We start from the raw sequence: 13,962 nt of genomic DNA, 5'->3' as shown, positions 1-13,962 counted from the left end.
AAGATTATTTCACCAACTTACTCCTTATTAGTATCATTTAAAAATCCCTCTAGAAAGGACTGATTGTAACCAGCCACACAAAATTGAAAAGGAAGAGGGACAAAGTATCACAAACACCGATTTTCAGTGTCATTCTTCCCCATTATTATCCTGACATTCTTTTATGGGGAAATTTCCTCTTTCTTCATTTTACTCTAGTTTTAAAAACATGAAGACAAGCTCAACAGGTAAAGTAACTCAGTACTCTACAACGTTACAAAGCAATGCATATGTACATACATACACACTATAAACATATATTAAAAAATTTACAGGATAAACATTTCACCACCTATACATGAAAGATGCATTGTTGCCATATACACATCATTTTAAGAGTCTGATTCTCCATTCCACTATAGTGGTTTCCTGCAATTTGCTTTCAAAGAACAAACCCTAAAGAGATTAATTACAACATCTTAAGACTATAGCAATTAGCAAAGTCAAGCCCACGGTATAATTCCTAGTGCAAAATTATGAACAGTTCTATTACTCCTTGTTAAAACCATAAACATTAACTTAATAGATATTTAATACCATTTTATTTCTTAATAATGTTTCTATTGACTACTAATATTGATTGAATTATTAAATTATTTATATTAAATGTTTATCCTACAATTACCACTAAGTCCACAAATGTTTTCTCATGGAGTACACCTTCATAAACCTGCCTCCAAAAGAAAGATGTGTTTCCCATCCTGAATCAATTTCAAGCCCCAAATCCTGTTTTGTGGACATGCTCAAGTTTCACCTGTTTCTACAACACTCCTGACTTTGCATCGAGTGATCTCCTTGGAGTTTTTCCAATCCTGCCTCAGGCAAATACTTCTGCAAGTACATGGAACCTCTGAACTGAGTTCATTATTCACACAGCTTCTGAAAATTACTTTCTGAAAAAAAGTCTACTTCTCTCTCCCCAAACTTCAACGTGATTAATTAAATGAGCAAATATATAGTATTTCTGATATGCAGACATCACATGTATCCACATGACTACTATGCAATTTTCACTTTGCTGGCTGAGCAAATGATTTGGGAATCATAAAGTATACGTGCACACAAAACCCTGAAGAACTGCACAACTGAATTTGAACTAAGTAAAATTCAACAGGGCTGGGGGGATGGAACCAAACAAAGAAGAACAACCCTACAACTGAAAATCCTTCTGATACTTTTAAGCACAGACAATATCCCTCAAAATTCTCATACCTGTTATTAAAAAAGCCACCCTTGAGATTCACAGCAGCAAGTAGACTGGATTTATGCAGCCTGTAACCCAAGATACCATTGAAATCTTGTACAAAGATGCCCTGAACAATATTAATGACACATGCACAAATAGAAACACACAATGCTTGTATGTACTGACCAGCACATGCAACTGTTTCTGGCAGCATCTTTACACACAAACCTGCTAACCTCAGTTTTGTAATTCCTTTCAGAGCCATGGTTTGCAGCCTCCCAGACACTTTCATCCAGATTTTTAAGACCATTATCCATTCTCCACTTTTATATAGAAACAGTGACAACTTCTTTTAGGCTAGAATGCCATCTTAACTATAATGTGTGTATAGCCTACCAAAAGAAATGCAATGAGCACAGAACAGAAGACAATGTCGATCATCAGTCCTTAAAACCAGAAGCAACCACAAAATAAAACAATCCTATCAATTAAACTGTATCATCAGAATACATATCCTTCATAAACACATGATACACTGAAGATAAGCTTCCATAACTTGTTATCTTATAGGTCAAAAATCATCTGAGAAAACCTCCGGTCTGTTAAAAACAAAACCAAACCAAACAAAACCAAACAACTGAACTGAGAAACTTAAGAAAATACTCAGAAACATAATGAGAAAGCTCTCAACAGGAAGGAAAACCCCCAAAAGTTGTTGGTTTTTAAAAATATATATATATTTGAACATAGGATATTCGAGAATTTCCTTTATTTCATTTTATTTAAAGAAAGCATCCCTTCAAGTAGCACCAGAATAAGTGGTGTGGTACACTGAAGTCTAAGCCTGTAACAGCTTACCTATGAGAGCAACATTCTACTAAAGATTTTGTGCAGCTATGCTCATAATCACCAAAATTAGCACCTGTTCATTCTGCCATTCTCCCAGCCTTGAAGCATAATAGTTTACCCTCCATACGCTGTGAATTACAGAAAGACACTAAGGAAGATTGTACATTAGAATGTTACGGTGTAACCTAGAACATCACACATTGCACAGTGCTTTCCTTGGCCATTACAGAAAACCAGACTTCATCTTAATTGCTGTATTTAAAGATAAGGAGTAAGATTAAGCATGTCCTTCATCTGCTTTGGTTTTCATTAGCAGATGGAAATAAGAGTCAAATTGCTCAGGATGGTAAAAAGCAGTGACTGTAAAGAGCAACAGGTGGTAAGTCAAAGAACTACCTGCATAAGACACTTTAAAAGCAATGTCCTTAACAGACATGAACTTTAAGCACAGGGGGGTTTAACAATAGTAGATGAGGCTTTTTCAGATCCTCACTGAACACGACCTCAAAACTATTAAGACAACGCAAAAGAAAAATTCAGAGGAAGGTGTTCTCATTTTCCATTTCAGAGCAACACAGCAAGCTTCCATCATTCCAAAACATAACATATACTGTCTCTCCTTTCCAGTCCTATTGCAACTTGTAAATGCAGTCAATCTAAATTAGAAAACCTAAGTCTAACTTTAAAGGAATATTCTGCCTGTGTTCAGTGGCCTGTCATCTGAGAGCTTTACATTAGAGAACAGACTTCTGAATGCATACAAACCCCAAAAGCAGTAAACATACTTCAGTGGTGTATATCAAATTGAAAACAAAAATAATCCAGCAATGTTCCTATTAACGAACAGCCTTTGTGTTCTGCCTGTTCCCCATCTCCCCCACGCTGCCTTTAAAGACAAGAAGATAGATCAATTATAAACTCAGTCCAGCTTTGATGTCCTGGCTCGTTTGAATGGAGGACACCTTTCAAGATAAATTCTCTAAGTATTCGTCAACCTCTTACCTATACAGGCACTTACATGTGCATTACCAGAGGCATTCCATAACTCGCTGAATGATATACAGTATGTCTTCAGAACAGTAAGTCTAAAACATCACCACAAAACTCCTCAGCTATGTATCCGTACCTAAATAATAAGCTTCGTATCCTCTCCTCTATCTCATTATGTTACATAGTAAAGGTGTCTGAGAAAACAAAGCACTTCAATCTATACTGTATATTTGCAGAAACAGAATGTACAATTTGAAAACAATTCCATCTTCCTAAAATGAGGACTTGGACAGAATTACAGAAAATTGTATAAACTCCCAAGCTTCCATTTCACTTCAGTCATGTTTGTAGTCACCTTAGACAACCACTCAACTTCAGGTTTCCTATGTGCCAAACAGCTCAAAAAAACCCCATCTAATTCTCAAGGCCACAGTGATGACTAGCTACCCAGCATGTAAATAAGATACTGGGATACAAAATATGATATAGATGTGTAGAAGTACTTCCTTGAATATAGGTATGGAGGTTTTCCCCCATGAAAATTAAAATCGTATCAGCAATTTGGAAATTAAAAACCCTATAGAGAATTGTGCCATTTTTATTTTTAAATAGATACTCACAGTTTATTCCTACAAAGTGCTACACTATTAAAAATACTCAGGAAAAAATCCCAAACTTTTAAATCCAAGTGTTCTGGATTTAACACTCACATCAGCATTAGGTTTTAGGAAACATTTGCAGAAACATTTTCTAACACGGCTGTCTTAACCTGGTATTACAGCTGTGCACACAAGTGCAAATCTATTTGTTTTCAAAAGCAGTTGTTTGTTTGTCCAGTATTTGTCATTTCCCAAGAACATTCTCCAGTTCCCCTTCAATGTTTTAAGTTACCCTTTAGAAAAGCCTTAGTTGGCTTCAAAAGCAAACAGAATGGATCCGCTGACAGGAGAACCACAGAAGCATCCAGCTTCATTCAATCACAGCAGCTCTGTGATAGCTCTATGAAACACCCTGTTCACTTCTTTCTTCCCCATAACTGCTTTGGTACACCTTGCACACACCACAAGTACAGCAGGTTACCAAGAATACTACAAAGCATATTCACCAACTGATCTTGCACATGCAAACACCAATCTGAGTTATTTTGCACTTGGCTTGGATTTATTGTTTTGAATTTTCTTCGTGAGAAATAGGTATGTTTACATACACTCCTCTCGATTCAGGAAAGAATAATTAAAGGTGCAAATTATTTGACTACTCAGCATTTCACTGATACTAATAAAGTTGGAACTATCAAGTATTCTTTTACAAAAGTCAGTGGGTATCAAAGTTTTCTTGATTTTTGAAAGCGAAGATGAGTATCAAGAAAATTAAGCTTGACATATTTTATTCACCATTACTATCCATTACAAAAAGAAGTATTTTAAACTGCAGTGTGACTAGCAAGGTATTTTTCTTGTTAATTTATCTCAGTCTATCTGATCTAATGAGGAAGTAACTTTATTCACCCGTTTGAGATACACGGCAGAGTCTTGACAACAGTACTTCATGCCTCTGTATTCATCACATTCTAGGAAGAAATGCATTCTCTGATACTGTACCCAGCTTATTAGCTGTTCCTCATCATTACAGTTGTGGGTCACCTCAAATCTTTAACCTTACAGGAAGTGCTATTTCCCTTTTTTACAGATGAGACACTGAAGCACATAAATTATGGAAGAAATCCATATGAAAATACAGAAATTGAGTGTCATTTTATACGTCTGCATCCAATCTTTAAGTACTTCAGTACTTGTTACATTGCCAGGCAATCCTAGAATTTCCTGGCTTCAAAATTACCTACCCAAATCATGATTCTCAGGCATGTGCCGTGTAAACCATGGAAAAACATTTCTACAGCTTACTCATTTCTAAATATCATTAGCATTAACAAAGAGATATTTTGCCATTATGTAATGGTAGTAGCACATTGCCATCTTTAACTAAGAAACACAGAAATAGTGATTGAAACAGACCCTAGAATCCATTTCTTCCAGATGAGTGACGTAAGCTCTAAATATTGGGAAAGATTTTACAATGCATTTATTTTTTAAAAATGCTCTTGCTTTAGTGGAGAGTTTAAGATTTTTACTCTAGAACATTCTACAGAGCTGCTGGTTAAATTACTTTTCAGAGGTCTATAAAGCTTCAGGTTTGAAGTTTGCTGCAGAGAGAAAAAGCCGAGCTCCGTTCTCACACCTTGTGAGCGAACACTAAGCAACAGACAGTGTTGGGCTTCTCAGTAGGGTTTTACTCCTTCAATGAGCTCTGAAATCAATGCAACCTTTAGGTTTACTCGGAGTTTTAATAATCTATCAGACAGCCTGTAATACTAGTTTGAGAAGTCCCACTGCTCACCTACCTCACATGAGCACACACACTTTGCTTACAGTTTACCACTGCTAACAGGTGCAGGTCACCCCTGTTCTCAGGTATCATCACCATTTATTCCCACTTACATCAATTCTGTAGCATGTTTTCCATGACTAGGCTATCCAGCTAATACATTCCACGGACATGGACAGATTTTTCAATTCTGTATGAGTTTTCCAATGCATTTTTTTTTATTGTCTGGATAGTAGGGTTTTAAAGCACCTTTTTTTTCCACTAACACTTCAGTTAGTAAATTGTAAGACTATCCCAAGGATATTCCTGTAGCATTTCATATTACCTCCCACCTTTTCTGCCCACAGTCTGATACAATTGAATCAATTTCTAGTGCAGAGTCACAGACTCATCTCTCAAAAACTACCTATGCTCATTTTAAAAAAGATGACATGAATTACATTAATACCTTCCAAAATGTGATCATCATGCCTTCCTTCTGGTTAAAGGAAGTAAGAGATACACAGTCTAAGACTATTTATTTTCCAAATTAGATAAAAATGTAATAAATATTAAACACTCTAACACCTACAGGCATCTACATATCATTTATGGATAGAGTTAAGCATCCATTTGATACAACTGAGGTTTTTACACAACTACAGCAATACAACCACCCTTTGGTGCTGTCTAGAGGCCTGATAGGGTCCCTTAGTTAATGAAACACTTAGTCTGCTAACAGACTCCAGAATCCACAAGCCCTTTGCCTAACTTGCACTGGATTCAATCCCATCAATAGTGTCAGACTTGCACACTGGAACAGAGTCTGTACATTTTTAACTTGCTACTGCTTGGGTGGGGAAGAGGAGTGTTTTTAATAAAAAGAGCACTGCTCCATCCTAAACACATGTATGTTTGTAGGCTCACAATTAATCACCCAATATAGTGGAGGCTGTGTTCAGTTCTCAGAGCTGTTTGAGGAAGGCAAGACAGGGCATCAATCACTTGGTACTGAGGATGCAGCAGCTCTGAGGAGACTTGAGGCAGAAAATAATGGCCTGTGCTGCCAGCACAGTGCTCAGCTTTGGCTCATTCTCTGCAGCTGCACACAGCAGGACACCAAGCAGCAGGGGAGAAGCTACTCTGCTTCCACATTTCACTAGTCCAACCACTACCAGAAGACAAGCATCCAGTTCTGGCCTTCATTGCTCAAGAATGCTGATAAAATAGGGAAGGCTAAAACCCAAGAGAGCAATTAAGGATGGAAAAAATTGGTTTCTGTAGAGATGAGTCAAGGAGAATTCCTCCTCTATTCTTAGTGAGGAAAAGGTGATCTCACCTATACATGAAATGCAGGCCTGACATACTGACAACTTGGCAATGAAAGGGTGACTCAAAACACAAGGAAGGGCAACACAGAAAGACAAAAACATGGTAGGTTGGTTGTTCTGGGTTAGGGGGATTAAGCATTTGGTTTTGCTGATTAAAGAAAACAGTGAGGACAACTAACCAATGGAAGAATTTTCAGAAGTCCGTAATGGACTTTCAGTCACTGGAGCTGTTTTCAGACACACACAGATGCTTTTCTAAGGCACGTGGACAATTCAACAGGAATTAATTCAGAGGTACCCTGCAGCCTGTGTAAGGTAATCAGAGAGTTCGTGTCTGGTTTTCTGTATACAAACCCACAAAAAGACATTCAAACAGTTTCAGGGTTGGACTTACTAGCATTAGGTTAACAGTTGGACTCTGTGATTTTAAGGGACTTAACCTTAAACCTAAATGATTCTATATACAAAGTTTTAAACAACAACAAAAAAATGCACTCTAATAAAAATCATTTTTTAAAGTTTTCAAAAAGATTCCTTTCCCTCCAAAACCCACTTTCCAGCGCAGACTGTTTAGCTTGTAGGAGGAGTTTAGTACAGTCAGATGGCTTATCCTTCTACATTTCAAAACAAGATTTAAATAAAAAAATTCATTCCTATAAATTCAAAATCTCTTTAGCATACAAGCTATCATTTTATTTTAAAAATAACACAGAGAGAACAACTCACATTGAGATAAGTATTTTTCAGGGCATTGCCACCAAAATAAACTTAAATAAAGATCATATTTTATAAGAATAAAATCATAACCACTAATGTTTCCACTAGTTTAATTATATTAATATTCACATGTTGACTTATAAAAAGAATAAAAATGCAGGTGTAAATTCTCACACAATTCCATTGATATCAATAAGAACAGTTATGTATATGTCTTAAATCGGATACAGGCCATGCTGACAACAAAGGCAGCTCTGCAACCAGTAGCCAGAGTCAGGATTTCACTCTGTGTAATAGTAGTTGCACCAGTTTAACTGTGACATTGTTTCACATTAAAGTTAAGGCAAACTAAGTCTGTACAGCTCCTAAAAGGGATAATTTTCATATCTACACTTTCTCATTCCTGCTACCTCCTTTCGGTCTGCAACAGACTTACACAAGTGAAGGAACATGCTGATGCTGGTGGACTTGGTAGCATCCAGTCAGCTGGATTTTAAAGAGTGTCAGATAGGAGGTGATGAGGTACATTCCTGTTGACATTTTTCAGCTCTCAGCAGGAATATTAATTCTTCCATAAAAAGTAGAAAGATGTTACCAAAGAGAAGCAAGAAGGATAAAGTCATCCCTTCTCACAGCAGCATGAGCTTCAACCAGCTGCAGCTAAAACTTTCATCTAAAGAGAATTTCTTATACAACATTACTGTTCATTTACAATCTGAAATTTAAGGACACTCTCCTTGAATGCTCCTTGCCTGAGTCATTCTGCAGAAAGCAGATTTAAAGGTTTTAGATAGAAATAAGGATTTTGCCTTGAATAATAAAATTTGATACCCTTTTAACATATCTGTTGAAAAGGTTCTGTACTTAGAAATTGTTTTGCCCTTGAAGAAAGCTGTACCTTTTATAGGAGTTCTAGAAATTAAGGAGAACATGCAGGAGCTTATCTGGCTGGAGACAAGGTTTACTAATCAAGATTTCAGATTGCTGTTGCTCTTCCATAACTACTAGGTTAGGGTCAGGCAAAGCAGATTAACTGAAGCGTATGTACTCAGAGGTGCTCACCTATCCTGTACTGTCTGCTTCATTACATATGCTAATTGTGACTCCCAAGTTATCAAATAAACAATGATAACCATCTGAAGACCAAATCTACTTTTTTTTAAGGACAGCATTTTAGAAGACTGGATATTTCCAGTCATTCAGGTAAATTTAAAAGGAAAAACAGTTTCATGCACCTCTTCTTTCCTTCCTGGTGCTCTTCCACAGACCAGTGTACAAACCAGAGCTAAAGACAGACTTTTGCTCCAACACGAAGGAAACCTTCCTTTTTCCATAGAAGTCATTCTGTGAGTAGCAAAACTAATGAATCCTGTTTTTCTGTAGTGCTGCATCTCAAGACTGATTGACTTTGACATCTAAATACGTAAAGCGGCGACTGCAGCTTTCCCTGCAGTTCGGCCATTCATAATGCCTGTCTCCCTGAATTCCCTGGAGTCTCATAGCACAACTGATTTGGGCAGCCTTTCCCTCTCCCTTCTGTCCAAACTCATATCATCAGGTATACTGTAACCCACCAACAAATTCAAAGGTATAGGATGGGGGGCAAGAGACTGGCAAGATGTAGCTTAATTTCATTAATAAATCAATCAGAATAAAGCTGGGCACTCTGCTTTTATGCTTGTGATTTTGTCTACATCTTGGGAGCTGTGCTGGGTGAAGCCCCCCTCCTATCCAAACACGATCTCTGGCTTCCTTATCTTTTTACCTGTCTCTTGCAAGCAGGCATATGAATTGCTTTCTCCTGTCTTTCTGTAACTCAATTTTTCTTCTTTTTTTTTTAATTTTGGTTTAAAAAAACCCAAAAAGGCAGGGGGGAGTTTTGCATTATGTCAGAGCAGAAGAAAAAAAAAGGAAAAAGAAAGAAATTCCTTCTCTCTTAAACTTTTTAAGTCAGAACTGCATTCCTGAACAGAGTAAAATAACTTACTGCCAGGCAGAGATGAGGTCTAAATAATTCTTAAAAGTGACTGACATGGATGTGAATGTAATGCAGTTATTCCTAAAACATTCTCATTTATATTATGACTTGCCACAGGCAAATACAAAAAGTTGGTAACTAAGACTAATAAAACAATGCTAGAGAATCTTTTTGCCCATTTTTCCCCTCACCCACTCTTCTTTCATCCAGTCCAGAGCAACTTCTGCAATATACTGTACTTGGTATTTCTCCTACAGGGAAAAACCAAGGTTACCATAGTATTATAAATTAATTTTGACACTTGCTAACTGAAATTGACCAATTTTTTTTGATGCCCCTCTGCTATGTTGTTATTTCTCAGTCTAGAAAATAAATAAAATTAAACTAAAAAAAAAAAAAAAAAAAAACACCAAACACTACAAATCTCTCACCAAGGAATTGAACAGTACCAAACTACCCCTAGGTAGAGTACTTAATGTTTCTGATGCAAGGCATTCATTCCCAGAGGAGCAAAAATAACCATGTTTGGTTATGTAAAAATAAAATGGTCTTTATTTTTATTCATGTTTTAAGCATTCCCTTAAAAATCTTTTTCCTCAAATAATCTAGTGACAGAAACCAGGCTCTACACCTGTCCAATTTAGGTCATTACAAGTTCTATTTTAATTCTGAATTACAGACGTACCGAAGCACTTCAAACTGCTGCAAGTCTGAAGCACTGCAAATGTTTAGAATAACACACAATGTTCTAATAATATTTGCAGATATTGTACCTACAGCCTGGCAGTTAACTGTTAATGCAGTTGTAACAGGCAAACATGCTTTCCAACCTTTATGGCATTCTGAAACATTCTTAATAATTCTTTCTGACAGAAACAAAAGTTATTTATACCAACACAACTTGTCAAATGAAAGTGCCACTGCTGCAAGAGTCCAGCCATGGCTACTCGTGTATAAAGCAGATAGTCTCACTTCACAGACCAATAAAAACAACATACAAATGGTTCACAATAAGAAGTCAAACCATCAATTGCCACAGAAGTCAGAAAGGTCTCTAATCACCCAGCCATAAAGCAGACTACATTAATTTTCCAACTCTTCAATTGGAAACATAGGGATTTGACTTATTACTCATTCAGCATCCATCTGAATTGTCATGATTCAAAATACAACCACACCGAGCCGCTGCTGCTGGTGTAACACACGTTAACGTATTTCATGCCATCCCCAATCCACAGGACTTGATATCTTAGAATACTTATTTTCACCCCAGAATCTATTTTGCTTCTAAGAATAAAGATGAGCTATCAAAGATACTAACGTGGAAGTGCCTTTGGTAAAAAACAGGTCTCCAAAATAAGAGAAACATTTTACTTCCATGATAAAAATCATCATACAAGCATCACTGCCATTGCTAAAGCTGGACAAGAAAGAATATAGAGGAGTTAATGAGAAATCTATTCCCATTTCCCCAAATGTCCTAACGGCACATCAATTAGGCACTGTGCTAGCCTAGCTGAGAAGAGGTGCCCTTTCAACACGCAGGCAGAACTTCCTCTAGGTGGGGATGGATTATTAACTTTCCACCAGAAGTGAGAACGTAACTACTGTGCCTCCTCACTCATCAAACAAAACCAGCGTAAAGAAACACGGATGTTCTAACAGACAGTCAAGGAAATATGGATAAGGACTCGATAAAGGCTCAAGTAACCACTCAGAGAATATACTAATTCACAATAAGCTTCGAAATTTTAAGAAATGAAAACTCAATCCAGCCCTTGAATTATTACAGTTTGTTGTGAGTGGCATCAAGACAAAGGACACAAGTAATCCCTTTAAGGCAAGGAACAGCTCTGCTAGCCTGTGCCCTGCAGATCATCGCGCACAAAGAAGATTCACCTGGGCCTCCTCTCCTCCCTCACAATCCTGATGCAGACAGCCCACTGCACAGAGCAGGACAAACCCTAAACATCCACACAGGCAACAAATGACCAACTTTAAAAATCTTATTAGCAAGTTTAAAGGAGGATAAGATGTATTATGTTTGCCTAGTGTTAGCTTTATAGGTCATTCACAATCTCACCGATGGAATAATCCACCAGATAGTATCAGTAAATTGTTTCTTCCTCTGCACCGTGCACATCACTTCAGCCAACATGTCTGACTCCCAGCTACTCAACTTCTCAAGCTATCAAGTCTTTGGATTTACTTTTTATTTAGTGATTAGTGCCTTCAGGTTAAATGTTTAAGAGATGTAAATTATATGGGTTAATTTTCATACTCTAAAGAGAAAACTGAATTTAAACACAATTTAAAGTTGATAATTATTGATGCTTTTACCTCTAAAAGTACTTTCCATGTACAGAATTTGAGTTCTGTAAGACACAAGGTTACCAATATATTATTAGCTAGATATTATAACATTTTCCAGCCACGTATGTCAATATACTTAATAAATAGAGTTCCACATTTGAAGAGGTTTTACAAGGGAATGAAATGAGATGTCCTGTCGAAGGTTATACAGCAAAATAACAGCAAACAGTATTCTTCACAGCCTGTCTTTATACTAATACCAAAGGGGGTGGGGGGGGTGGGGAGGAAGTGACAGCCCTATAAATAAAGTCCTCTTTTCCACTACGTATAGAAAAGCAAGTGTCAGGGTGTGCTTCCCACCCACTGATCAATGACTCTGTATCACATTCACTTTTCAGAGTGAGAAGGTAGTTGTAGCTTCACCAACCCCTCGCTGCTTCGCAGTATGCTGTTGTTTCACATTTACCACTCTCTCCTCTCCTGCAAACCTTGTCATGAGTGATGTATATTTCACTAGAAGTTATACTTATGTTATCCTGGATGTATCTGACTAATGCCCACTTAGCTAAAACGCTTGAAAGGAAGGAAGGAAGGCTGGAATGAGCAAAACACTTCTATTCTCCAGAAGGAAAAACGCATTCAAATCCACCGGTAATTTTCGCTCCCCGGGCAGCCCCACGACGTGCACATGTCATTTCCATGACACTTCCAGAAGGGACAGCAGCGACACAGCTTTAGGCCGATTTCTCCTCGTCTCTCAGCTCCCATCAAGTGGAGCATCCTATTTTCAGCACTAAAGTCAGCGGGTACAATTTTCCATCCGACCACCGCGTCCTGTGTTCTTGGAGGGAGGGACCAGGAGGCGGAGGAGCCTATTTCATCCTTAACTTCTGTCAGACAGTTCCAACACACATGAACACAATCATAGCAGACACATGCCAAAAAAAAGAAAAGCCAACAAACCCACAGGCAAGGGAAAACGACGGGGAAAGGGTGCAGAGGAGGAAAGGGAATCACTGTAAGAAGAGACTTACTTGAACCTGCCCTGGCAGTGTTGGCACTGGTCTCCCACCCAGCCCTGGTCGCAGACACAGGTGGAGTTGACACAATGACCGGAGAAGCAGGAGATTTTGTCGCAGGACTTGGACTGGGACACCTGGGCATAGAGAGCCAGGTACAAGAAGCCGTAGAAAAGCAGCCAGCTGTTCACATCCAGGAGCGAGGAGAAGCAGCAGCAGCAGGAGGAGGGGAAAGGTCTCCAGACGCCCAGGGGCGCGGGGGCAGCTCCCGCTCTCCTCGCAGCGCTGCCCAGGTCCATCTTCGCCGCGGGGACCATGGGCCGAGGCGCGGCCGGCGGCGGGCAGCGATGATAGCGCCGCCCGCGCACCCTGGGCAGGGGCAGCTTCCCCTGAGGAGAAATAATCCAGCCAGGCAGATTCAAACCCCCCGCTTCCTTCTCGCCTTCCTCTCCTCCCTCCCTCCCGACCCCGGCGCTGCCTCCTCCGGCCCCTTCAGCTCCCCGCGCCCCGTCACTCCCGAGGGGAAGCCCGGCAGCGGCAGCCCTCAGCCATCCGTCCCTTCTCTTCGTCGTCCTCCTCAGGGCTCATCGCTCCCGTCTTCTTCCATGGAGGAGGAGGAGGAGAACTGCCTCTTGACCTTGTGTGTTCTCCTCGCCAGATATGCCCCCCCACCGGCGTGCGCACACACACCACCCTCGATCATGTAGCCCCCGACTCCCCCTTCTCCTTTGTAGTCCCTCTGCCCGCGGCACACACGCAGGCGGCAACGAGGAGGAGCGCGGGGAGGCGGGGGCCGCCGCCGTCCTCTCGCCAGTCAGATGGGAAGTGAGGACGGCCGGGCCCCGGAGCCGCTACGGCACCCCGCACCGGCGGCGGAGGGGGGGGGGGGGGGGGGGGGGGAAGAGGAGGAGGAGTAAGGGAGGGCTTGGCGGCGAGGAAAGGGCTGAGAAGCTCTTATCCCTTCTCCGTTATTAGCCTTGCAGAGAAGAGAGACGGGAAGAAAGCTAACAACCCCTCCGTGTCCCAGCTGACAGCTTCCAAGCAGCCATTTTTAAAGGCTAATTGTCATCGCCTCCCAGAGCCGCCCGCCCGTTCTAACGCCCCCCGCCCCTCGGTCCGTTTGGATCCGTCCCGCAGCGGCAGAGGGAGGCGGGGACGGCGCGGGCTGGGCGGGAG

General features: G+C 40.0%; 1 protein-coding gene across 1 annotated transcript in view; it reads right to left on the bottom strand.

The window, feature by feature from the left end:
- ATRNL1 (attractin like 1) overlaps window positions 1-13,103 on the bottom strand; it is a gene marked incomplete at both ends in the record, with an annotated part of 499,083 nt that extends 485,980 nt beyond the window's left edge. Inside the window, one exon of the mRNA XM_084265269.1 lies at window positions 12,802-13,103. Within this exon, the coding sequence (XP_084121395.1) occupies window positions 12,802-13,103 (302 nt within the window). The remainder of the gene's footprint in view (window positions 1-12,801) is intronic.
- Between the last annotated feature and the right edge of the window lie 859 nt (window positions 13,104-13,962).

The sequence above is a fragment of the Gallinula chloropus genome, assembly GCF_964237585.1.
Source record: "Gallinula chloropus genome assembly, chromosome: 5".
Classification (NCBI taxonomy): domain Eukaryota; kingdom Metazoa; phylum Chordata; class Aves; order Gruiformes; family Rallidae; genus Gallinula; species Gallinula chloropus.
The sequence above is the reverse complement of the archived record's forward strand: the minus strand, read 5'-3'. Positions and strand labels throughout refer to the sequence as shown.